This window comes from Choristoneura fumiferana, chromosome 11 (genome assembly GCF_025370935.1).
Source record: "Choristoneura fumiferana chromosome 11, NRCan_CFum_1, whole genome shotgun sequence".
In the NCBI taxonomy this organism is placed as follows: Eukaryota; Metazoa; Arthropoda; class Insecta; order Lepidoptera; family Tortricidae; genus Choristoneura; species Choristoneura fumiferana.
This window is the reverse complement of record NC_133482.1, coordinates 13498296-13525552: the sequence shown is the minus strand read 5'-3', so window position 1 is coordinate 13525552 and position 27257 is coordinate 13498296. Positions and strand designations below refer to the sequence as shown.

At 41.1% G+C, this 27257-nt stretch overlaps 1 protein-coding gene across 1 annotated transcript in view; it reads right to left on the bottom strand.

The window, feature by feature from the left end:
* Positions 1-27257, bottom strand: part of Ppn (proteoglycan-like sulfated glycoprotein papilin) — an 80793-nt gene that overhangs the window by 970 nt on the left and 52566 nt on the right. Inside the window, exons 50-66 of the mRNA XM_074094848.1 lie at positions 24446-24556; positions 22534-22630; positions 22079-22170; positions 18671-18748; positions 16212-16526; positions 13620-13775; positions 13243-13353; positions 12813-12968; positions 12260-12370; positions 11815-11970; positions 10886-10996; positions 9118-9254; positions 7035-7182; positions 5834-6268; positions 4039-4194; positions 3457-3567; positions 1406-1502 (exon numbers count right to left, since the gene is read on the bottom strand). Coding sequence (XP_073950949.1) covers positions 1406-1502; positions 3457-3567; positions 4039-4194; positions 5834-6268; positions 7035-7182; positions 9118-9254; positions 10886-10996; positions 11815-11970; positions 12260-12370; positions 12813-12968; positions 13243-13353; positions 13620-13775; positions 16212-16526; positions 18671-18748; positions 22079-22170; positions 22534-22630; positions 24446-24556 — 2578 coding nt within the window. The remainder of the gene's footprint in view (positions 1-1405; positions 1503-3456; positions 3568-4038; positions 4195-5833; positions 6269-7034; positions 7183-9117; positions 9255-10885; positions 10997-11814; positions 11971-12259; positions 12371-12812; positions 12969-13242; positions 13354-13619; positions 13776-16211; positions 16527-18670; positions 18749-22078; positions 22171-22533; positions 22631-24445; positions 24557-27257) is intronic.

Sequence of the window (27257 nt, the reverse complement as noted above, 5' to 3'; positions counted from 1 at the left end):
CGCGGGCAACAGCTATGTAGTGCATAATTATTTTTTACTTTTTAGTTGTCTTTTTTGACGGCGTTTTTTTTGGTGTTTTTTTTATTTTTGCTGGCGTTTTTTGGTGTCGAGGGTTTTTAAAATTTTAAATTTAAGTTTTTTATTTCATGTTTTTTTAAACTGGTATAATATTCTTTTTAAAAGTGTACTAGTGTGTTGTTTATCCTGGCTGCAGCATCAGCTCATCGTGTTGCCACCATTGCATTGTATATCGAATCAAATACTGATCAAAAGGAATCAAACACGACATATCTGCTATTATTTTTTCAAGAGTATACTAGTGTGCTGGATATCCTGGCTGCAGCATCAGCTCGTCGTGTTGCCACCACTGCATTGTATGTAGAATCAATTACTGATCAAAACGAATCCAAACACGACATATGTACCTACTATTTTTTTACAGAGTGTACTAGTGTGCTGGATATCCTGGCTGCAGCATCAGCTCATCCTGTTGCCACCATTGCATTGTATGTAGAATCAAATACTGATCAAAACGAATCCAAACACGATATATCTGCTATAGTTTTATCAAGTGTACCTACTAGTGTTCTGGATATCCTGGCTGCAGCATCAGGCCGAGAATTTCATAATCTTGCATAGTTATATAGCATACATGGGTGTTTCAAATTTTAGGTCCCAAAGTCCCAAATATGTTTGAAAGTTAAGTAAATACCCATTATGTGTCTAAGATTCCTACCGCAGCGAACAAGAGCTGATGATCTTGAAACGGCTGAACCGATTTTGATAAAACATATCTAAGATCCATCGCTAGAAAACCAGCTTCCAAATAAAAAAACCGCATTCAAATCGGTCCACCCGTTTAAGAGCTACGGTGCCACAGACAGACACACAGACACATACGCAGCGGTCAAACTTATAACACCCCTCTTTTTGCGTCGGGGGTTAAAAATGGATGAAAACAGGCCTACAATTGCAGGGACTGGCGTAAAATAGCGTATTACGCGGGAAATCATATTAAACGGTTTCGTATTAAATTAACAAAGCGGGTTCTAGTTCATGTGATTAAAAATCACGCCATTTGTGTCAATTTTTTTTTTTTATACGACTGGATGGCAAACGAGCAAGTGGGTCTCCTGATGGTAAGAGATCACCACCGCCCGTAAACATCTGCAAACCAGGGGAATTGCAAATGCGTTGCCAACCTAGAGGCCTAAGATGGGATACCTCAAGTGCCAGTAATTTCACCGGCTGTCTTACTCTCCACGCCGAAACACAACAGTGCAAGCACTGCTGCTTCACGGCAGGATTAGCGAGCAAGATGGTGGTAGCAATCCGGGCGGACCTTGCACAAGGTCCTACCACCTGCAAAAATCAATGTTTCACTAGAAGAAAAAAATATACTTACGCAACGTAGTATTTATGGTTGCAGTACTTGGTGCGCACGATCAGCGCGCAGTTTGCGAAGATTGGGTTGTCCTTGCACTGCGGGGGGATGTACAGCTCTGGAACAGCAGACAGTTTTATGCGTATTGTCATCGATTAGCGTTTATGTTCATGTCACAATCAAACAAAAAATGTCAAAGATGAAGCGCATCAAAGTTCTTGAGTGGGGGGCCCGCGTAACGTCACGCCGTGCTAAAAAATGTTGCGCGGCGTGACATGATGCGAAACTATAACTGGATATGGGTAAATCGTCAATTACTGGCCACCGACTAAAATGAATTCTAGTCACCTATAAACAGTGTTAATTTTTAGTGTAAGGTGGCCAGTTATTGTCGATTTACCCTACCTTCATCATTTTTAGGGTTCCGGAGCCAAAATGGCAAAAACGGAACCCTTATAGTTTCGCCATGTCTGTCTGTCTGTCCGTCCGTCCGCGGCTTTGCTCAGGGACTATCAATGCTAGAAAGCTGTAATTTTGCACGAATATGTATGTTAACTATGCCGACAAAATGGTACAATAAAAAGTTCAAAAAAATCCCATAGACGTAAAGTGGAGGTGATTTTTTTTTCTCATCCAACCTTGTAGTGTGAGGTATCGTTTGATAGGTCTTTTAAAATCATTAGGGGGTTGCTAAAACGATTTTTCGATTCAGTGTTTTTTTTTTGCAAAATTTTCATTAAAATCGAGCGTCCCCCCTTTCTTAAATATAAAACGGTGGGTGGAAAAATTTGAAAAAAATCAGAATGGTAGTAATTATATCAAACTTTCAAGGAAAACTATAACGGCTAAGTTTGCTTGAGAATTATTAGTAGTTTAAAAGTAAATAGCAGCCTAAGGTATAAAATATACCTGAACTTGGAAGATTCCTTATAAAATACGAAATCCTTAGAAAAATATTACTTATTTTTTTCGTAATGGCTACGGAACCCTATTTTGGGCGTGTCCGACACGCTCTTGGCCGGTTTTTTTGTTTAAACTGCCAAAGGAAAAATAATAATAATAATAATAAATTCATTTATTTCGGGCAACTTGGCCCATACAATAAATACCTTACAGACTAACATACATATTTATAATCAATATTTAAAACTCATTTAAAATACGTGTCTGTTTACGTACGTGCGTGTGTGTGTGTGTGCGTGTGATACGTGTGTGTTTTAAATACGTGTCGTGTCCAATATTTTCTAATACTCAATACTTTATTGCACTTAATACAGGTGGTGTGACTTAAAGTAGGAGGACAATCCAACTGAAGGCCTAGTTAGATTTTTTCAGGAAACTAGCCCATTGTCACGGTAATGGAGCAAAGAGCTGACAAGACCTAATTTTATTGAAGTTGATGTCATTTAAGCAGTTTTTAAAGAATAGTAGATTGTACAACAAGATAATAAAACTAGACATTTTACCCGAGACGTTCATATAGCCGCCCGAGCCGGAACGGCGATGGTGGATAGACACGTCGAGGTGAAAATTGGTTTAATGCTCTAGTTTTACACTGCTTTTCACTTCGATAGCGAGTTAATTAATTAAATTACAACAGTGAAACAAATGGTCACACAGGTACCTTTTCTTTTTCATGCATTTTGATGATGATGATGATGGATGATGATGATTTTTAGTTTTATATAATTTAAAAATTATTAGAAAAATATATGGAATTTAATTAGGTAGATCGTAGGTAAGTTAAATTATTGGGTCCACTCCTGCTGGACCGTGCTGAGGCCAAGAGATTAGTAGAAAGATGTTAAGATAGTATATATAGCAGGGGAGACGCATGGAATAGAGGATAGATAAGCGTCCACTTGGCCCTACTAGTAGGGAATAATGGAAAATAAGTCCATACGTCCCATCTAGGGGGGATAGTTAGTAGAGATGTATGGATATTTTTTCCACCTATCTCTACCAGTAGGGACATGTGGAAAAAAATTAGGGATAGGTGGAACAGAGATTTTCAACAGGTGTCCGAACAGAGAGTTGGGCGCGTGAACGATGAGTATATTGTGGCGGGGTACCTTGTACGTTGATCTGCACGGTGGAAGAGTGCTGGCTGTGCCCATTGCTGGCGTTGCAGCCGTACACGCCGCTGTCGTTTACTGTCACGTTGCTCACCGTCAACCGCGCGCCTGAAATACCATTCATTTATCAATTACCTAAACAAAAAAATACAAAGATGAGTTCGGAACGGAGGCACTCTTTAGTAAAAATCTGGCGTGACTTCATAATGTTCATAATTTTTAGTTTAATTGTCAAAAGAAAAAATACGTGTTCGATATCTTGAACATGAAACTACCGTGAGACTCACTCATATTAAATGATATCGTAATTGATAACTCACGTAGTTACTTGAATCGCGCTAGCAGAGCGGTGGCGCGCAGTGCGCGTGTTGCGGCAGCCGCAGAGTCGCGTTGCTCCTAAGAAGAAGGGCTACGAATTCGCCCGAAACATGTCGAGCTAACTCATATTTAGACGTGAGTTATCAAAATATCATTAAATATGAATGTGTTCGATATTTATTGAAAATCTAACTAAGGAACTAATTATACTTATCTATATTTTTAAGAATCTAGCCGATTGAAAGCACTACAATAACATACTTGTGGCCTGGATCCTATCTCCTGACTGCAGCGGCACGCCGTCCTTGCTCCAGTGCACGTCGGGCTCCGGGTGTCCGTCCACCTCGCACGGCAGGTTCAGCTCCGCTCCGGCCGACAGCGTCGTCTGCTCCGCTCGGATCTCCGTGCGGACTGGGGCTACACGCAACCATGTGGGTAGGTATAAGGCCGTGCCGGTACACAGACCGAGGCTATGAGGCGTTTAAAAACAATTCCGAATATTTTGAAAGACTGTGAGTTTTATTAAACACCACTTTAACCCATTCACAGTGCCATTGACGCACATCGGGTCCACCTAATACAATGCCGCAAACGCCGATGGGCGTCTGTCTACAGAAGCGTCGGCATCGTGGCAAAGTAGTAATCTGGCGCTCGGTTATGAATGGTTTAAAGCACTTAAAGCCTATCATAGGTTTTCACAAAATGAATTTACTAGTTACCCCTTTGACGCGGTAGGTACAATTTAAACATCGATTAGTCCTTACTTGACATTAAAGTAACAGTCTATTTTTGTGTTTCAACTTTTTCATCGAATGAATTTACTTCGATTTGTTCGTTCTCTCGGGGCGGTCAGGCCGGTGGATCGTTAGACCTTCCTCAAACAGCCGGAATAGCTCTCTGAATTCATCACACACACACACACACACACACACACACACACACACACACACACACACACACACACACACAAAATCACGCCTGTATTCCCAAATGGGGTAGGCAGAGCACACGAAACGTTACCGCCTCGGAGTCACATTTAGCAATTTTAGGTTTTAGTTTGACAAAAACGGTACAATAGTGACAGGCTCTGAATTCATAATATTAAAATATTCAGAAAAGCACGGAAATGCATACAATTTCACAATTTCAGATTATGATTCATAATCATAACCTAAAAACATCAGAATATGTGTGGCGAATGGTGAAATTGTATGCATTTCCGTGCTTTTCTGAATTAATAACATTAATTAAGCCTACGCACTATCAAATTCAATTACAAATCTTGTATTTTCTCTGTAAGTGAATTGTTAATTCTTAAGAGAAAATAAATGTCTTTAAACCTAAACCTAATTCATATTATGAACTCAGAGAGCTATTCCGACTGTTTCATTGAAGACCCCTGGGCCGGTTCATTGAAGGCCTGGCGACACGGATGTTCGGTTGTGCGGATAGGTCGCGCTTTCGCTGGTTGAGCGAGCTAGCACCCTATCACCGCCGAAGGCCCGACAAGAAGGGACTGCCGCGCGAACTCGCGCGCGCAGCCACCCCGCCACCCCCGAATTAGCGACCCTGGACTAGACCTACCTTGGCTTTGGCTAACGATCGCTCGCTGGACCTCCTCGAACGGGGTCCCATCCGGCGGGCTCAATCTCGCAGGCGGCTGAAGATGACACCGGACTTGACACCACTGGGGCCAGAAATGGCCCCAACACCATTGACCCGGCCATATTCGCGCCGGACTCCGCCGAAAGGGGCAAAAACTCCGAGCGGCATCCCCGCCCCATGCTTCGCAGGGGCCGAGATGAAACCTCCACTCAGCAGGTCATTCACTGTTAGAACTCAGAGCGGGAGCACGCTCGCCCTGGCATCTAGCGGGGGCGACTTCTGTCACGTCTACGCGACAAAATAATGTGGAGGTGGAGGAACTGCATGAACACGCATATCTTGCATAAACTTAGCTATCATAAAGGTCGCGGGTGAGCAAAGATTTTTTTTTAGTTCATTACGCCAGTTTGTTTCAGAACTAGTGCTACGCGTGGTGCTGTCATGGTCTTACCAGTATAGATGGGAACGTCAGGGAACTCCACAATGGGCTGTGTGGTGGGGAGCGTGAGGTCGGGCGGCGGCGCGCGCGGCGTCACCACCACCACGTCGCCGCGCGGCCGCAGGTACGGGCTGGCGCGCTCCCCGCCGCGCTCGTACGCCCACACCTCCACCGTCAACGACGCCGGCTTCGTCACACCATTGTACACTTGGCACACATATTCTCCGAGCGTATCGATACCCAAAGATCTTATGAGTAGCACGTTGGCTCTCATTTCGTACTCTTGGCTGTCGTACGGCACCATATCTGATCTCGGGCCGTGATACCACGCTATGGACGGCTGAGGGTAGCCGTAGGCGAGGCAGCGGATGCTGAGCGGGTGCCCCAGCTCGCCGACCACGGTCACCCTGGACTCTCCCGCGATGCCCGCGGCGCTCGTCACAGGACCTAACAACACGTTACGTTCTACTAGAATTTGTGAATGCTTTGCGATCATGTCGCCCTGGTATTTTAAACCGTGACCTGAGATGCATTAAAAGTGCTTTAAATTCTAATGCAAGCTTCGTTATCATTTAGCGTATCGTTGCAGCATTTACAAGATCAAATGTTACATCATTATGAACTACACAGAGTAAGACAAAGTACAAATGGAGTGAATGTTTTTTTGAAATTTCCTGGATTGTTCTTATTCCTTATCATAAAAGAACGTAAATAGTATATTTTGATACATCTTACCCCTAGTAAGTATACCACCCCTAAATTATTTTGTTTTATATAATTTCGCAATACCAATATGTACCGATTCGTAAAAGACATCTACCTAATAAACTTTAATTTTCTGACAACCCTTCCATACTTACGTAAATACCTATACAGGCTGCGGTATCGCTCAAATTCAAAGGCGTCGGCCTACTTTAGGGAAAACTTGTTATACTGTGACATTATTATAACATGTGTATATGTATATAATATGTACATGACATCGACAGTCCACCTCCTACCACCCAGCGTCCTTTATAATATAACTTATTGTAATTTGACATCGAACTTTCTCATAAGTGGCATAAAGTTTCATGTTCATGAAACAAAAAATTAACTAGGGGCGCAGGAAGTTAAAGCAGTGAATGCAGGGTGACTGAGAGATGCCTGTTGAGTGCTACAAAAGGAGAGGATTGAGCTACGCCTCTGCTGTGCACTGCGTTGCCGCTCTTACCGTTGACTTGCAGACGGATCTCTTGCTGCGCCGTGCCGAGCTCGTTCTCGGCGATGCAGATGTAGACGCCGGCGTCGTCGCGGTACAGCGAGACTATCTCCAGGGCGCCGTCCGACGTCAGCCGGTAGCGGCCCGACGTGCCGTCGATCTGAACAATCGCAAATTGTGAACAAAGCGAGCCGCAGCGCTGGTTCTCGGTATGACCATTTTTCTTAAAACCTTATTATCATCTCAGCCTATATGCGTCCCACTGCTGGGCACAAGCTTAATCTCAGAATCGCCCAGCGCGAATTGGGAACTTCACAACACCATTGAATTGACTCACAGGTTTTGTGCATGTGTTTTCTTTCACCGTAAAGATCGTGGTAAGTTTTTATAGTATTTTATGCAACTGTATCGTAATAGGGGTCCTTAAAACACGAGTGTGGGTTTATGAAACGAGGCGTAGCCGAGTTTCATAATAGGGTCACATGAGTGTTTTAAGGCCTAATTACGTACAGTTGCATACAATATTTTATCTATATCCATATATTAAATCCTCTATCAGTGTTCAAGAACCATTGAGAATGACCTGCATTAACGAGAACTAGGTGGTATGTCTGCCCCACGAGCTGCACCCGCTGCGCGCGCGACGACCTGCTGCTGCACGTGGTCGCGGCGCCCCCCCCGTGCTGTAATGATGTATGAAATCTCATTACGATACAGATTTCAGTATCGTAATGACCATTACGATTCAGCCGTGTTCATAATAGAATCCAATGTCGTAATGCTGGTCATTACCTATGGTTTTTGAACGCATAATTGAGGATTTACTATATGGGTGTAGATAAATGTAATTTTGCAGATGAATTTCGAACAATTTTATCACAAAAAATTTAACCGACTACAAAAAGTCATGAAAATAATTTTCTACCAGTCTGAAGTCGGTGCCTCAGCACGAGCCAGCAGGAGTGTTTGAAGCCCAAATATATACTATAGTATGTAGGTGAGGTAGACGACTATGGTTCCACTCCTGCTGGCTCGTGCTCAGGCACCGACTTCAGACTTGTAGAAAATTATTTTCATGGTCTTTTTGTAGTCGGTTCAATTTTTAGGGTTCCGTAGCCAAAATGGCAAAAACGGAACCCTTATAGTTTCGCCATGTCTATCCGCTGTCTGTCTGTCCGTCCGCGGCTCTGCTCAGGGACTATCAATGCTAGAAAGCTGCAATTTTGCACGAATATATATGTAAACTATGCCGAAAAAATGGTAGGTACAATAAAAAAAATAGAGTACCTCCCATAGACGTAAAGTGGGAGTGTTTTTTTTCTCATCCGATCTTTTAGTGTGGAGTAAGCCATTAGGGGGTTGCTAGAACGATTTTTCGATGAGTGATGTGTTTGCAAAATATTCAACTTAAAAGTGCAAATTTTCATTAAAATCGAGCGTCCTTCACCCGGTAAACCGGTGGGTGAAAATTTAAAAAAAAATTCAGAATGGTAGTAAGTATGCCGGTGCCGCGTGAGCGCGAAGCACGAGGTGCTGACTAAGCACCGCGCGCCAGCGGCGGACGCAGCCTCCAAGAGTTAGTCAATTGCTAGCATCGCATTGGCTCAGGCTCTACGTTAAGTTAGTTTAAGAACCCTAGTGTAATTTTTATATTTTAATTAAATAAATTCCATCCAATTGAGTTTTTGGATTTTAGATTATCAAGTTTAGGTATATTTTATACCTTAGGCTGCTATTTACTCTTAAACTACTAATAATTGTCAAGCAAACTTAGCCGTTAGAGTTTTCCTTGTAAGATTGATATACTTACTACCATCCTGATTTTTTTCAAATTTTTCCACCCACCGATTTAGATTTTAGAGAAGGGGGGGGGACGCTCAATAGTAATGATAATTTGCACTTTAAAGTTGAATATTTCCCAAACACATCACTGAATCGACTTAGCAAACCCCTAATGGTTTTAAAATACCTATCCAACGATACCCCACACTATAAGCTTGGAAGGCCACCGCGACTTCTAAAATAATCTAATGCTGCTGTAACGACACGAACTTACAGTTAAAAAGCTCGTTATATAAATGGAAAAGCAACTAACGGTGATCTGTCCGAATCGCCAGGTGATATTGGCGGACGCGTTGCTTTGGAGCAAGCAGCGCAGCGTGGCCAGGCCGCCCTCCGCCGACGACACGCTCAGCTGCGTCTCGGGGCTCGCCACCGGCGCCGCAAGCTCTTCTGGGACACAAGGTACAGGCTTAGCTTCAATCATCGATAGGGCCCTAATACGGGGTACGGAAAATTTCCATAAAAACGGGTTTCACTAGTCGCTATTCCGGCTGCGAGCTGCACGACCAATGAAACTGAGCCTTAAGGTGGTTTTCCACCGGCGAGGCGAGACGAGACGAGGCGAGACGAAAATTGAAATTTGTATGGCAGCGCCCGAGGCGACCCGCGGCGGCTCGCGGCGGGCGCGCGAGAATGCATACAAATTTCAATTCTCGTCTCGGCTCGCCGATGGAAAATCACCATTATGCTAGCTGAGCCGATTATACCTATGCAACTGTATATATCATTTAAGCCTATAAAATTGGTTCATCAGTTGATAAATTAAATTTAGATTTGAGACATATAACTAGTTCAGTGGTGGGAGTCGAACAATCTTGTTTTGAACTCAAGCAAATCAAAACTGTATGCTACTTATTTGGTTCAAATAAGCTACTGCGTGATCTTGATTCCTTTGTGCCGCAAGTTTCTATCATGGGCGATCTATTGGAGCGTGTTCACGTAGTTCGAAATATGGGCCTTACTTATGGATGGCAAGTTGCGTTTTGAAGAGCATGTCTTCGAAGTAGTGCGCAAGAGTTTATTAACGCCGATGCTGTCTTTGGTGGTTGCCTGCTGGCGCGGCCCGCTTACTGATGCAACGTATTCAAAATGCGTGTGCACGTCATTGTTTTAATGTGCCTCGCCGTTCCCACATCACTCCGTTTTTGAATAAAAATAAGTTATTGAATATGGCGGCCAGGCGTGCCTTACATTTTTCTACACTGATTTTTGGAATCATTAAAACCAAGCAACCCTCGTATTTGTATAATAAATTAAAATTCTCGACACGAAAAGTGCGAGGTGCCCAGCGACTTATCAGTCTGAAGTGCGGTAGGTACATCGGCTTGTCGAGGTAGCTTCCGATACGCTGCTACGAAGTGTTGGAATCACTTGCCACTACTTGCCTACGAGTATAAGAAACTTTTCATGCTTATCATCCTTCAAAATTAAAATTAAAAAGTATTTAATCGACCTTCAAATTTCCATTACATAAGTCGACGTGGACACCCACTGAATTTTAGGCGTTCATTCACTTTATACGTTGCGTGACGTTGGAACCCTGATTGATAATCTGTATAATTTTAATTTATGACGGTGAATTTATACTTCCACTGAACGTAGATAATAGTAACATGTTTAGTTTTAGTTTTGTAACTAAGGGACCCACATACATCCCTGTATTACCTATTACTGTTCTTTTCATGTTTTTTTTTTTAATTTAATACTGTCAAGTTTCTTGCGGCGCATACTTCTTGGCAATGATGGTCTTTCCAAAAGCGCTGATAGTTAAAAAAAAAACCGTGTAAAAGGGCCTATTTACTGAATAAATCATTTGAAATTCTGTAATTTTTAATTTTGAAATTTGATTTGAAATTTTGCCGTAAGCGCTGCTGCTGCACATACTATTTTTCAATAGGCATCCACCCACTCCGTGCAAACCGCGTCAGCTAGCGTAGGCCCTTAGGAAACTAGCTCCTTGTAACGGAGGCTCTGGACAGAGAGTTGGGCGCGTGAACGATGAGTATATTGTGGCGGGGTACCTTGTACGTTGATCTGCACGGTGGAGGCGTGCTGGCTGTGCCCATTGCTGGCGTTGCAGCCGTACACGCCGCTGTCGTTTACTGTCACGTTGCTCACCGTCAACCGGGCGCCTGCAATAAGTAACCATTCATTTATCAATTAAAGAAAAAATGACAAAGATTCGGGAGGGTGGCACTCTTTAGTAAAAGGTGTACGTAGGCGTGACTTAACATTTAACCCGTTAAATGTTCAGAACTTTTAGTTTAATTGTCAAAAGAAAAAATACGCTTCCGATGTTTTTTGAAATCTTTACTTCGTTTTTTAGCATTAGAAAGAGGGTTAGCAATCCTGACGTGTCGTTTTATTGAAAAGCACTTGAAAAATAAGTTACAGCAAATAGTAACAATTAGCAAAGAAATACCGGGTATGGCCTGTAATATGAGCAAATAATTAAAACATAGATCATACTAGTCGAACTGAACATTAGTTTAGCGACTCTTAAAAATAATTAGTTTTTAAATTTTTATTACACTTTTAAGTTTATTCGAAAAAGCAATGTAAAGCGAAATGCTTGATGTTAGTAGAGTGACAGTCGACGTCATTTGTGTTCTAGGATTGCGTACATTGATAGCAGTATTTCATTAATATGAAAAGAGGAAAATTCAGAGATTCCATTATTTTTATAAGTCGCTACACTAATGTTGTTCACACTGACGAGGACGATCTATGTTTTAATTTTTTTTCTCGTATTACAGGCCACACCCGGTATGATCATTTACATACATATAGTACCTATCATAAGTAATAGTTATTGCTTTTTCTTAAACCGTTAGACTCGTCAAGATTGTTAACCTTTTCCTATTGCAAAAAAAAACGAAGTATAGCTGACGGACAAATTTTATCTATATATTGAGGAATCTAGCCCATTGACAGCACTACAATTACATACTTGTGGCCTGGATCCTATCTCCTGACTGCAGCGGCACGCCGTCCTTGCTCCAGTGCACGTCGGGCTCCGGGTGTCCGTCCACCTCGCACGGCAGGTTCAGCTCCGCTCCGGCCGACAGCGTCGTCTGCTCCGCTCGGATCTTTGTGCGGACTGGGGCTACACGCGCAACCATGTAGTCAGGTAGGTAAGGCTGTGCCGGTCCGGTAGACAGACCGAATACCGCCTTTATAAATAGTTTTCAAACAATTTAGAATATATCAACAGATGGTTGAGTGAGTTTGACTTAAAACCCCTTTTAAAGTTTATCGGAATTTCCGATTCAAAATGTATCTAGTTAAGTATAGTTAGGGGTCTATTATCATGGACCTATAATTTTTTTATAGAGTTTAGGAGGCTATGGAGCAGAGTTCGGCGCGTGAACGATGAGTATATTGTGGCGGGGTACCTTGTACGTTGATCTGCACGGTGGAGGCGTGCTGGCTGTGCCCATTGCTGGCGTTGCAGCCGTACACGCCGCTGTCGTTTACTGTCACGCTGCTGACCGTCAACCGGGCGCCTGCAATACCATTCATTTATCAATTAAACCAAAATTTAAAAAGATGAATTTCGGGACGGAGGTACTCTTTAGTAAAAAGTGAACGTAGGCGTGACTTCACACGGAACTTAAACCGATTAAAAGTTTATAATTTTCAGTTTACTTGTCAAAAGAAAAAAAATATTGTCCGATATTTTTTGAAATTTATACTTCGTTTTTTTAGCATTAAAAAAAGGGTAAGCAATCTTGATGTGTCCTTTTATTGAAAAATAAGTCACAGCAAATAGTAACAACTATGAAGGACATATGATCATTTACATGTTTTTGATCTCATAAGTAATGAGTTAATGAGTTTTTTAAAAACGTTTTTTTAATTAAAAGTACTTGTCAAGATTGTTGAACCTTTTCCTAATGCTAAAAAAAATAGGAATCTAGCCCATTGACAGCACTACAATTTACATACTTGTGACCTGGATCCTATCTCCTGACTGCAGCGGCACGCCGTCCTTGCTCCAGTACACGTCGGGCTCCGGGTGTCCGTCCACCTCGCACGGCAGGTTCAGCTCCGCTCCGGCCGACAGCGTCGTCTGCTCCGCTCGGATCTCCGTGCGGACTGGGGCTACACGCGCAACCGTGTAGTTAGGTAGGTAAGGCTGTGACTGTGCCGGTTAGTCAAACATGCCGTTCGGAATATTTCAATAGATGGTTGCGTGAGTTTGACTTAAAACCCCTTTTAAAGTTTATCGGAATTTTCGATTGTATCTAGTTATAGGGTAGGGTAGGGTAGGGAGTATATAGGGGTCTATTATCATGGACCTATATTTTTTATAGAGTTTAGGAGGCTATGGAGCAGAGTTGGGCGCGTGAACGATGAGTATATTGCGGCGGGGTACCTTGTACGTTGATCTGCACGGTGGAGGCGTGCTGGCTGTGCCCATTGCTGGCGTTGCAGCCGTACACGCCGCTGTCGTTTACTGTCACGTTGCTCACCGTCAACCGGGCGCCTGCAATACCATTCATTTATCAATTAAACAAAAAATGACAAAGATGAAGTTCGGGCGGGACGCACTGTTTAGTAAAAAGTGTACTGTGTAGGCGTGACTTCACACGGAACTTTTACCGGTTAAATGTTCAGATTTTTAGTTTAATTGTCAAAAGAAAAAATACTTACCTGTCCGATGTTTTTTGAAAATCTAACTGACGGACTAATTACTTAAGTATATCTATATTTTTAGGGATCTAGCTCATTGACAGCACTATAATTACATACTTGTGGCCTGGATCCTATCTCCTGACTGCAGCGGCACGCCGTCCTTGCTCCAGTACACGTCGGGCTCCGGGTGTCCGTCCACCTCGCACGGCAGGTTCAGCTCCGCTCCGGCCGACAGCGTCGTCTGCTCCGCTCGGATCTCCGTGCGGACTGGGGCTACACGCGCAACCATGTAGTTAGGTAGGTAAGGCTGTGCCGGTCAGTCAAACAGACCGAATACGGCCTTTATAAAACGTTTTAAAACAATTCGGAATATTTTAACAGATGACTAAAAACCCCTTTAAAGTTTATCAGAATTTTCGATTTAAAATGTATCTAGTTATAGTGGGGTCTATTAGCTTAGACCTTTAATTTTTTTATAGAGTTACGTACGAGCTTCGCTGTATTTATTCCACAAGTACCTAATTCTAAGCATTTATTCTGGCGCGGGCCATGGCACACACAACAAAGCAAATGCCGCTGGTGGAGGGTGGGGGTGTCTCAAAAACCCAGCCGGCCGCCCACCTTATTTTCAACCAACTTCAAAAAAGGGGGAAGTTCTCAATTCGTCGATGTGTTTTTTTTGTAAGTATGTTTGTTACGCGTTAATTCCGTCAATTGTGGAGTCGTATTAAGCACGTTGTTTTACCTAGGTAGTAGTAGGTAAGTACTTATATAATTTTCACCTCACTAGCTCAGAAACGCTTGTTTTTTTATTTATTATATGTATGTATGTTAGTTTTTAAGGTATTTATTGTATGAGTCGTGTTGCCTGAAATAAATATTTTATTATTATTATTATATACGGCGGGCCGCATGATTGCACTATTTTTGCGTCCATACCACTCCATACTAGCGATCTTGATACGCGTCGGTGCAACGCGAAGAAGATACGATACGACAAAATTATACAAATGTAGACGCAGCCTTACTTTACTTTCGATTACAAAAAATATTGACGTGTTCACAAAGAAAGTTCTTTCGTCATACATTGTTGAAGTAATATTTAAATGTGTAAAGTTATTATTATTATTATTACTATTAAATATTTAACTAATGATAATAATAGTACGGCCCAAGTCCTCTCATTCTGAGTGGAGGACTGTGCCCAACAGTGGGACGCATAGGCTGGGATGATGAATAATAGTACGATAAAACTGGGGGAGTTGCTACTTTAATTTTCGGGCTCAGGTTGCTCGTAAAATCATTTTATCATATTTTTACACATATTCTTTTTTTCCAACTGGCAACACTAAGTAGCCAATTCATAAAATAACTTTAAAAAAAAATAAAAAATCAATGCATCAAAATCAAGTTCATGTTCAGAAGCTGCGGATTTTTGTCTGAATTTTACTTCGTTCTTATGTCAAATAAGACTGTCACTGTCAAGTGTTCTCAACATTTTGGATATAGTTTAAGTTATATGCTTACGAGGCTTATTTCAAACAGCAAAACAAGTTATATTTTCCTTATTATATTGGTTTTGACATACAAAACGATGCAACAGTATTTGAGGATTTTTATGGGGTGAGTTGCGACAGCGACAGTTGGGTGATGAATGGAGAGATTTGGTGTTACGATTTGGGTTGTACTGAGATGATAGAGGGGAGAGTTGGTGTTTATCCACTTGACAGTCCGACGATACTATGGTATCCAAAACCAAAATGCTTCAACCCGTCCGTGGATACTCCAGGAAGTACTTGAGGAACAAATATGGTGAAGCTCTTAGCTCTATAAAAAATGTAAAGGTCAAAAAAGAGTAGAAATTAAAAAGTGGCAACACTGTGGTGTGATCCCTTTCAAACCCTGTCAAACCAAAAAGGGAGGACACTACAGTGTTGCCACTTTTTAATTTCTACTCTTTTTTGACAGACTATACCTACTGTATGGAAGTGTGCCAGCCAATAGGCTTTATCCACTATATCTCATTTGGCGCGCCTACGATTAAATCCTGAAAAACATTGCCAGGGGTGTTGAAACAAACTTGACTTAGTTGCTAAAATATTTCGGATTTATTTCCATGATTATAATTAACCTATTGATTAAACGAAACGATACGTACGTTACGATACGTCTCGTTTTGTTTTGATCTTGGGGCCTTTATATTTCGTTCTCCAGCTATAAATAGAAATAGAACTCAATGCGAGTAGAAATCGGTCTGCAAGATAATATCTATAGTAACATCATATAATTCCCGATTATTACTTGATTTTCTCGGCGATGTATGTAGGTTATTATGTAGTTTTTGTATACAATGTGTGTCGGTATGTTTGTCTGTCATTTAGTTTGGAAGAAGAATCATGCAAAACAGAAACCATGCACAAGCAAGGTGTACGCACTTATTTTGAACATAATAGTTAATTCTAAGCATCTACTTTGTTTCCTCGTAGCACAAATTCTTAAATACATTTTATAATAATTCTGTAAAATATAAGGTTTCTATTTTTATGGCATGCTGGTAAATCAGCACAGATAGAATCCTTATCTGCTGGTGCTTTCACCTATGTCTTAGTTTCAAGACCGGATTACAGAAGCGCACACACCAAACTCTAGCCTCAATTACGCCAGTTTGTTTCAGAACTCGTGCTACGCGTGGTGCTGTCATGAACTTACCGGTAAAGATGGGAACGTCAGGGAACTCCACTATGGGGTCGGGCGGCGGCGTGCGCGGTGTGACCACCTCCCCCGGCAACGACGCCGGCTTCGTCACCCCGTTGTACGCTTGACACACGTATTCTCCGAGAGAATCGGTATCCAAAGATCTTATGGGTAGCACGTTGGCTCTCGCTTCATAATATTTGATGTCGGACTCCGGGCCGTGGTAACACGCGATGGACGGCTGCGGGGAGCAGTAGGCGAGGCAGCGGATGCTGAGCGGGTGCCCCAGCTCGCCGCCCCCCGCGATGCCCGCGGCGCTCGTCACAGGACCTAACACTCCCATATGTTAGCAGCTACGTTCTACTAGAATTTGTGAATGATCTGCGATCATGACGCTCTGGTATTTTTAAACCATGAGATGCATTAAAAGTGCTTTAAATTCAAATGCAAGCTCTATCATTTAGCGCATCGTTGCAGCATTCACAAGTTCAAATGTTAGATCATTAGGTAAACTACAGAGATGTAAGACAAAGTAGGTACCATCAGCCAAATATGTGGTCTACCACCGTAAAGTTGACAATCGTTTGCATTTCATAAAACAATAATGCCAATAGACGTTTCTGTCAACATCAAAATTCGACTTTAGCGACATATGCATTTGATAGGAACTTGTTTAAAAATTGATAGACGCACTTATTTGGCTGAAGTACAAATGGCGTGAGTTGTTTTGAATTTTCCTGGATTGTTCTTATTCCTTATCATAAAACATAACGTAATTCCCATTTTTAAGTTAGGTAGTTAGTTTATAGTTAAGTTTTATGTGGTTTTTATTCTTTAATTCTTGTATTTGAATATATACTTATCCCTTTAACCCGTCGAACGCCCTGCGCGCCACAGTGGCGCGTATCTATGCTATCGTGTTTACTTAGTCAATTTTTGTTACTAGTTTCGATCACCCTTTAACATAGGGTACTAGTCCAGAATTACCCAAAAAAGTCGTTGGTCGCGCGACGGGTTAATAATATTTAGTAGTAAAGATTCCCATCAAAATTTAAGTTATTTTAAAGTTATCTCCTCTAATATATAAGCTTCTCGTGTCACAATGTTTGTGACCAAACTCCTATGAATCGGCTTGACCGATTTTTATGATTTTTAGGGTTCCGTAAATCGAAAGGAAAAAACGGAGGAAAAAACTTATAGGATCACTTTGTTGTCCGTCCGTCCGTCTGTCAATACCCTTTTTCTCAGGAACCCGTGGAGGTATCAAGCTGAAATTTATATCAAATACTCAGGTCTACTGTACCTTGGAGCTGTGTAAAAATCAAACTTCTAAGCCAACGCAATCGAAAAATACAGCCGTTTATGCTGCAAATTTTCGACACTGGCAAGGGAATCAAAACCTACAGGGTACTTCCCGTGAACTCAGAATCTTGAAATTTGGTATGAAGCAACTTCTTACAGATAAAGGAAAAATTGCGAAAAGCATTAATTTTTAGTTACATCATATAATAAAAATATTTTTAATATTTTTTTAAATTATTTGTACGGAACCCTCGGTGCGCGAGTTTGACTCGCACTTGGTTGTTTTTTTTTGTGTATATTCGGTAGGTCTATGAATAGGACGTAAACTATTTTTCATACTTCAAGTTTACTATACTTTTTTTTCTTTTTTAGGGTTCCGGAGCCAAAATGGCAAAAACGGAACCCTTATAGTTTCGCCATGTCTGTCTGTCGGTCCGCGGCTTTGCTCAGGGACTATCAACGCTAGAAAGCTGTAATTTTGCACGGATATATATGTAAACTATGCCGACAAAATAGTACTTAGGTACAATAAAAAAAATTAAAAAAAATTTTTTTTAGGGTGCCTCCCATAGATGTAAAGTGGGGTGATTTTTTTTTCTCATCCAACCCTATAGTGTGTAGTATCGTTGGATTGGTCTTTTAAAACCATTAAGGGGTTTGCTAAAACGTATTTTCGATACAGTGATTTGTTTGCGAAATATTCAGGTTAAAGTGCAAATTTTCATTAAAATCGAACGTCCCCCCCCCTCTAAAATCTAAACCGGTGGGTGGAAAAATTTGGAAAAATTCAGGATGGTACTAGTGTGCATATCAAACTATAACGGCTAAGTTTGCTTGATAATTATTAGTAGTTTATGAGTAAATAGCAGTCTAAGGTATAAAATATACGTAAACTTGGAAGATTCCGTATAAAATACGAAATCCTTAAAAAAATATTCCTTATTTTTTTCGTAATGGCTACGGAACTCTATTTTGGGCGTGTCCGACCCGCTCTTGGCCGGTTTTTTTAAGTAGTCGCGGGCGGTTGCCAACGACTAGCGGTTGCTAGTAATTAATTACATACATATAAAATTACAAGATAACACAAAAAATAATAGGCACTAATCTTGTTATAAACCAGGAAAGTCCAAAACAAACGAGGATAAAGAATGCCGTTAAAACTTAGTTGGAACCTTGAGCCGTGGCGCAGGCGATTAGCGCCAGCACAACACTCCCGCGCACAACCACTCTGCTCGATCGCAACATGACTACTGACCATTAATGTGTCGCCATAACTTATCGCAGGACATTATGGTGATTTACCACCGGCGAGCCGAGACGAGAAGAGGCGAGACGAGAATTGAAATTTGTATGCATTCTAGCGAGCCGCCGCGCTATACAAATTTCAATTCTCGTCTCGCCTCGTCGGTGGAAAATCACCTTTAGAGTCCCAGCCGCTTCCCGAAGCACACCGCAGACGTAGCGCTAATCGCTTTGATAAGGTGCTATTGACTGCAAACAATAGTTGAATTTATTTATTACTTGTGAGATCCTTAATTTGCTTTATTGGTACTATAAAATAAGTTTACCCTGTAACTTATAGCTGTTGGTTCTCCGAAAATAAATAAATAAATACTTAAATCAAATTTAGGATACCAAATTCCACTCTTGTCATAACAATGTGTAGGTGGTAGGACCTTGATCTTGCTCGCTAATCCTGCCGTGAAGCAGCAGTGCTTGCACTGTTGTGTTTCGGCGTGGAGAGTAAGACGATTATGATTATACACCTAGATAAGCGACTAAGAAGAAGCTTTAAGTTAATGATTCTTTCGAACTGATCTGATGCTAAAGCCGGAAGGTAGGCAACGGAACTCTGTTATAAAACAACGTAACTAAGCCGTGGTTGTGAGATGTACTTTGGCTACAAATTACTGAAAAGCAATAAATGTCAGTATGATTGGGTCACGAGTAGGTACCAATATTAACAGAAGGCAAAGCTTGGAACCAGAGCCAGCATCCAGATTCGGGTTCTGAAGCGGCTAAGAGGCGGGCACGGTCAGCTTGGTTTGCCGCTAAATTGATTAAGTCATCGGACACAAGTTGTCAGAGCGGTTCATCTCAAAGCTGCAAAGCCGTTGTGACACGGGTACTATAGGAAAAGTTGTATTAGGACAAGCTGCAGTCCAGGCATCTCTAGCTTCGACCAAGCAATCGGGCGGTTGGCAACCCATGGAGGGGCTCAAAATTTGATTTACCACAGCCTGCGCCTAATAAACATTTTTTACTGTATAAAGGTTAATTTATTGAATCACTGCGTTACTTTGCGGAGGTCCATATTAATGAACTAAAAGAATTTCTTATGTCAAGACTTCAGACATCAGATAGAATCTGAATAATGAATTCAATCTGATGATCATGATTCTATCTGAATAATGATGGAGTTACAACAGAGTAGGTTTTACGCCCATATCCAGGTTGTGCGGTCAAGGACTTTAATTATCATGAGCCACCATGGAACCTTTTAACAGTAAACGTCATAGTGACATCGCATTAATTAACAATGATCATCATGATGACATTTCCTTTGAAAAGGTTCCCTGTTGGGTTATGAATTAAAGTCCTTGACCGTACAGCGTCAAGCAATTTGCAGGTGGTAGGACCTTGTGCAAGGTCCGCCCGGATTGCTACCACCATCTTGCTCGCTAATCCTGCCGTGAAGCAGCAGTGCTTGCATTGCACTGTTGTGTTTCGGCGTGGAGAGTAAGACAGCCAGTGAAATTACTGGCACTTGAGGTATCCCATCTTAGGCCTCTAGGTTGGCAACGCATCTGCAATACCCCTGGTGTTGCAGATGTTTATGGGCGGTGGTGATCTCTTACCATCAGAAGACCCACTTGCTCGTTTGCCATCCAGTCAAAGAAATAAATAAATAGGTACAAAGGAACCAATCAATAGCTGTAAGCAGTCGTTATGTAACTCTGGTATTCTAAAACTGCTTAAAAGGTATTCGTTTATACTAAACGTTGTATTTTTGTGTTTTTCAATGCTTTTAAGCAGCTACAAGTAATAATTTCGGCAAATATACAGCCGTAAATCAGCTGCTCTGTATGAATGACACAGATTATGCTCGAGTATAGATTTAAATATATATTTACTCCCTTAATCGTATTTTATAAAGTCTTTGGCTGTTAATGAACTGGTTGAACCCATGTGAAAGTACGGAAAAAGCTTCAAGTCATAACCCCACATTGGGGCTCCCGGACAGGGAAGGTGTTGAGAATTCTTAAATCGTTTCGCCGAAATTAAACGCGTAGTTCTCTAATAAGCTTTAATTTTTATATTTACAGTGATGTCACAAATAAAATTCACTTACACAATTAACAAATTATTATGACTTTCCCTTACTTATTGCAGTCTAAAGTGCTATTCCACATTCATCTAGATACTTAGAAATAAATAATTTATTTCCCCCTGACTACAACATGAAAATGCCTTTAACAACCTACTTAAAAACATGTCTAAATTATTGACCATAAACTAAGTGAGGGCGTTTGGGGCAGGCCTATGTCCAGCAGTGGACGTCTTTCGGCTGACGTGATGAAGTGAGGGCACACTGTAGCCGCTATCGCTGTTAGGTTAACTTAACAACACAAATTTATTTGTTTTTAATCTGCCATTTTAAACATTATGTTCAGTCACCAGCATTAATATCTGCCACAGCGGAGCGTGCAAAAATATCTGATACATCCTTCCGGCCCTAGAAATTAGTAGAAATAGAGTCGTATCAGATATTTATGCACGCTTGTTGTATCAGATATTGGTGCTGGTGACTGTTCATGCTTATTTGAACTTTGCCAATGATGTCTCCTCATAATAAAACAATTAAACATACACAATATTACTAAATAAATAAGTACTAAGTAGGTCATTAAATTGGCTGTTCATTACATTTATTCCATCACAGATGGAGCTACTTGTGACATTGCTAATTTAACTATTTATTTACATACATAATAGTTAAAGTAATATTTGCCTATCTACAGTAAATCTATTGGTTTGGTACGCTCATTCGAACAGACTTAAAAATAAAAAAATGTATTTTTGATTGCAATTTTACCAAAAACAAGTATTAATGCATTCATTGTTGGGATGCCGGTTTTCGTGACTCGTCTGTTATTTTGCGCTTTTATGAACGCACATGTGCGTTTGAGGCACCTGAAGAAGTCTCGGGAGTGACACCTGGCAGCGAATGCAAAAAATAGACATACTAAACTGTAAGAGAAACCTGTATTTTATGGCACTTGCCGACGCTAAATAAATCTCTTTTGGTAGAGAGTGATCGACTGCTACTATTTTCATTTTAACTAAACAAACAACACCTATTGTAAGACTAATTACAATAGGCCAGTGGTTACAAAACTATGGCCCTAAAAGAACTAAACAACTACAATTTAATTTTAAACTTAAGGCACACCGATTCTAGAGGTTTTCACCAAATGGTCTAGCGTTCTATCGAGCTGCTAAGAACATGAAAAATACGTATGACCATGACAACCTAGTCATGGGGTTGAATTGGAATTGGTCGAGAGCTGGTCGGGTCTACTTCTTCTTCTTCATCCAGGACTGGTCAGCTTGCAGCGTCAGCGCTTGAGGGTTCAGGAAGCCCGCCTCCACGCACGACTTGCAGCAGAATCTGGGAAGTAATTATCCAGATTGTTAACGATGTCGGGAAAAATCAATTATTAAAAAAAAGTCATCTAACTCGAGGCTCTGTGCCTAATACACACTATTTTAACGCAAATACCCACGTAAACGTCATTCAGGTATAGTAAAGTTTTAGTTTAACTATAATATTCCACTATATTGAAAAAAGTCCAGTTTAGACTTGCAAGAAAAATAGTGCAACTTGCATTACATTGCGGCACTTCATTGGCCATCATACAAACAAACTCGTTAGCTTTATGGTCTCGCAATGTAATGCAAAAAAAAAACTAATTCATGTGATTAAGTCACGTCATTTGTATCAATACTTTACTAGAAGACAAAATATACTTACGCAGAGTAGTATTTGTGGTTGCAGTATTTGCTGCGCACGATCAGCGCGCAGTTTGCGAAGAATGGGTTGTCCGTGCACTGCGGGGGGATGTATAGCCCTGGAATAGCAGACAGATTTATGCATATTATTATCAGTCTGCGTTCATGACCATATCACAATTCGTGATCGTGACGTCACGCCGTGCTAAAAAGTGTTGCGCGGCGTGACGTAATGCGAAACTTTAACTGGCTATAGGGTAAATCGTCAGTTACTGGCCACCGTTCAATAACTGTCCACCTTAGGTACACTAAATAGTTATTTGTGTCACAAGGGAGCAAAATGGTGTATTTACGGCGAGGGCGTAAATTGAATCCAGAATGTAGCGAAGGATTCTACAATAGAATCCTGAGCGTAGCGAGGGATTCTAAAGTAGAATCCTAAGCGTCATGAGGGATTCAAGTGTTAGCGCCCAAGATGAAAATAATTTTGCTCCCGAGTGGCTCATACAACTTTTCACATCGAGCATTAATGAACTTGAAAAAAATCATTCTAAATATTATTAAAGAACAACCAGCATAGAAAATGGCGTGGCTTTACAATTATCAACTTCAAAAAATGGCATTTGCAATAAAACACTTAGAAAAGCCTTGAACAGAAAAGTTGCACTTTGCTCCCTCTCGCCAGGGAGGAAAAGTTACTTTTCTGAAGGAGAGGTGTGAAAAATGAATTGTAGTCACCTATAAACAGAGTTAATTTCTAGTATAAGATGTCAATAGGGGTATTGACACCACCAAACAACTGCCGTACTTTTTATGAGCTGTCTAATACATATATGCCTGCGGCCCCTTGAAGCTATAAAAAAATAAAGCTTCTACATTTACGCAGTGTAAAGATACGGCTATTTGAGCCTTATTTTTCATACATTTCGCAGTGGAATCAAAACTTATAGGATACTTCCCGTATACCTAGAAATCATGAAATTTGGCAAGAAGGAATTTACAGCACAAGTAAAGGAAAAAATCCGAAAATCGCTAATTTGCTGCTCTATCACAGAAAAGTAATATTTTTTGATTACAAACTTATTTCATTCGAAAGCGATGTTTTATTTCGACACTGCGTAGAACAAGGTGGCGTAGTGTGGACTCACTGTGCACGAGGCCCTAGAGTTCGAATCGTCGAATGGTAATAACGCTTTTTTTGGTTTCGTTTATTTATTTTTCTTTTTACACTGTGTTAAATATTTTAAATTTTAGATAATGTGTTAAATATTTTCTGTTTTATATTTTAGAGGAAAAATAATCGGATAAAACAGGAAAAGTCCTCAAGACTCCATCAACGATCAATTTACATACAAATTTGTACGGAACCCTCGGTGCGTGAGTCCGACTATTTTAGTTTGTGTCAAAAAAAAATCGTGTCCAATATTTTCTAATAATGTAACTGACGGGCTAATTATACCTACTTGATACAAAACGTCCATTGGTGTCTTAAATATATATATTTACCCACCCATTAAACCATGTAAACATTTATATTTCTGTATTGAAATACACTAGTCTAGTTTATATTACAATGATGATGATGATGATGTGTTCCTGTTATCCCTCACTAGGGACATAGGGCTCGTATCTCGGGGAGGGGCGCTGCGCTGGCGCTGGCTAGACGTCGGCATCTGACAGTCGCCACCTGACGTCGAGGCGACGCTGCGCGGACGCCGCGTTGACGCTGCGCGGGCGTTAACGAGACGCTGGCGTCCGAAAGACGCCACTGGCGTCGCGGCGCCGCAACGTGAACGTTAACTCGGCGCTGTGCGGGCGTTTACTAGACGACGACACGCTCGAAAGACGCTAAGTGGGCCCGGGCGTTACATGACAGATTTTGTGATATGACCGCAACCTCTGGTGGCACTTCCTATTATGTCGCGGCGGGGTACCTTGTACGTTGATCTGCACGGTGGAAGAGTGCTGGCTGTGCCCATTGCTGGCGTGGCAGCCGTACACGCCGCTGTCGTTTACTGTCACGCTGCTGACCGTCAACCGCGCGTCTGCAATATCATATCGATGGTGGAAGTCTCAATTGACGTAAGGGACAAAACGCTACTTTTCAGGAGAGCGAAAAGAAGTTTTTGGTAATTTCCAAACCCTCACAGCATTGTTAATGTTTAACTTAGCAGGACGTTATAATTACGTAAAATCTTGAATTTTCTTGCTTTTCAACGTGAAACTATAGACATTTTCGTAAAAAGCTTAATAAGAAAAATAGCTGTCCCTTACGCCCGTGACATACGGGTGTCATAGCCCCTTACACCCATAAACCGTAAATAAATAAATAATGTAGTAACCGATTTTTGGTCTTATAGGACATTTTTATATTTTATTTGCTACATATTTGGACGTAAGTTCCTGTAGAAAAATAAAAAAATGATGATTAACTCAAAGAACCACTTTAATTATTTAAATAACGCGCAAAAGCCATAATTTGTACGTCCCCTTAAAAAATATGTAATTTGTAACATTTTCTTTAAATGGACATTATAACTTAAAGTTAAATAAAACTCAAATAAATTTTATAACGTTTTAAACTTTCGTGATTCTCACTCATAGTCAAAATACCACCAACGGGACTTATCACGCTAACACACACGAGTAATATTAACCTCAACGTTTCGGCAACATTGCAGTGGCCGTGGTCACGAGTGGACTGAAGTGTGGGGTGTCAAGTCTGCCTAGCAGCGCGAGTCCTTCGAACTACCCGCACTTGATCACTAATAGTACCAGCACTCGTATCACGAACTACCCGTAATTGGTGATTTTTATTTGTCACCCCATCACACCGAGTCACAACACTCATCCCGACGTCGACACTTATTAATAACAGGATTCCACGAAGATGAAAGCTTATATCCATCGTCCCGGTTGACATTTTTATGCTTTTTTATTTCAACTGCTTCACGTACCATTCTTGAGTAGAAATGACGTTCCGTGGACAGAATTTTGGGATTGTGAAGCTCAATCCAGTGGTTTGGTCCTGACTCCAACAAATGCTCGGCTATGGCTGACTTGTTTGTTCATAGCTGAGAGGGTCAAGGAAGATATTGCAGCTGTTAAAAATCGCCAAGTAAATAAGTTTTTATCCGGAAATAGCATAGTTCCGGGGTAGCGATAAACGAACTGATGATGTTGTTGATGACGATAATGATGAAATGATTTTCACTACCACCACTGGCGTACTAACTCTGCTTGCTTGCATTATTGCTTACATGCTTGCTTGCTTGCTTGCATGCTTGCTTGCATGCTTGCTTGCATGTTTGATTGCATGCTTGCTTGCACTATTTCTTGCACATTTGGGAGTATTCTTGCTTGATTTGTTGTTTGCATGCATGCTTGCCTTCTGGCTTCACGCTTGCTTGCATGCATGCTTGCACTATTTATGCTTCCTCTAACACACTGATTGCAGCTGTGAGGGAGTGGGACGCCAGCCCGCTTCATGAGCGCTGGAGGAGATACCATAGACCTGTCATCGCGGGATCGGGGTAACCCGCGATGTTCATCTAACCCAGGCCGATAAAATTGCATGTTTGTTGATTTGATTGACAAAATTACATGCTCACTTGCAAGCCTGCTTAGGTGGTTGCTTACATGCTTACTTGCTTGCTTGCTTGCATGCTTACTTGCATGCTTTTTTGCAAGCTTGCTTGCACTATTTCTTGCACATTTGGGAGTATGCTTGCTTGAGTTGTTGTTTCAATCACTACAAGTTCTAAAAACCATCTGTTTTGATGCCTCCTACGACCTAACATTAACAAGGTATTTTAATGAACTAAAAGAAGCAAGCTAGGTATTTTAATTTAAGTTACACCCATAAAGTAACCTCAATTTTAAAAATGTCTGTTTGTTACTGTCCCTTACGACCAACAATTTACTCTAGTTTTAGCTTTTGATGTCCCTTACGCCCATAAGAGTATTCCTTATTTTATAAGTTGCTGTTGTTTAATGCCCTTACGACGTACCAATTACACCTTTTTTTAAAATGTCTGTTTGCTACTGCCCCTTACGACCGACAATTTACTCTAGCTCTTGCTTTTTATACCCCTTACGCCCATAAAAGTATTTATTATTTTATAAATTGCTGTTTTTTAATGTCCTTACGACGTTCCGATTATACCATTTTTAACCCTCACCATACATAATTAATTATACAGGCCAATTATTATTATGTATGCATCATCATCTCGGTCTATATACGTCCCACTGCTGGGCACAGGCTTCCTTTATTAGGATCTGTCAGGACAGCTTAAAATAAACAAAGTAGCTAAGAGAAATTTACCTCAACATCCTTGACTGAAATTCCATTACGGAAATGTTAGCTCGACGTCAAGCCATTAGGGGATCCATCAACTTAATCTTCTTTTTTTGTTTTGCTTTTGGCATCTTGTAAAAAAATACGCGCGTTGACAAAATACAAACGTAGGCAATTAAATACGTCCTCCGTGTTTGACGTGTCTGACACGACTGACCGAATGTGCAATGCGCAAACGCTCGGCGCGTGGAAGGTAGGTAGACGCGTTAGTATTTTGATGTTAGGTACAGTCAGCGTCATATAGTACGTAGCAGTCAAGATCACCAAATACTTGGAAACATACAAAATAGTCATTACCAGTGAATCAGTCAAAGCGGTCAAATTGTTCGAGACATCCAACGTGTACAAATATAGTGGAGCACGCACGTCGCCAAATACTTTATAAC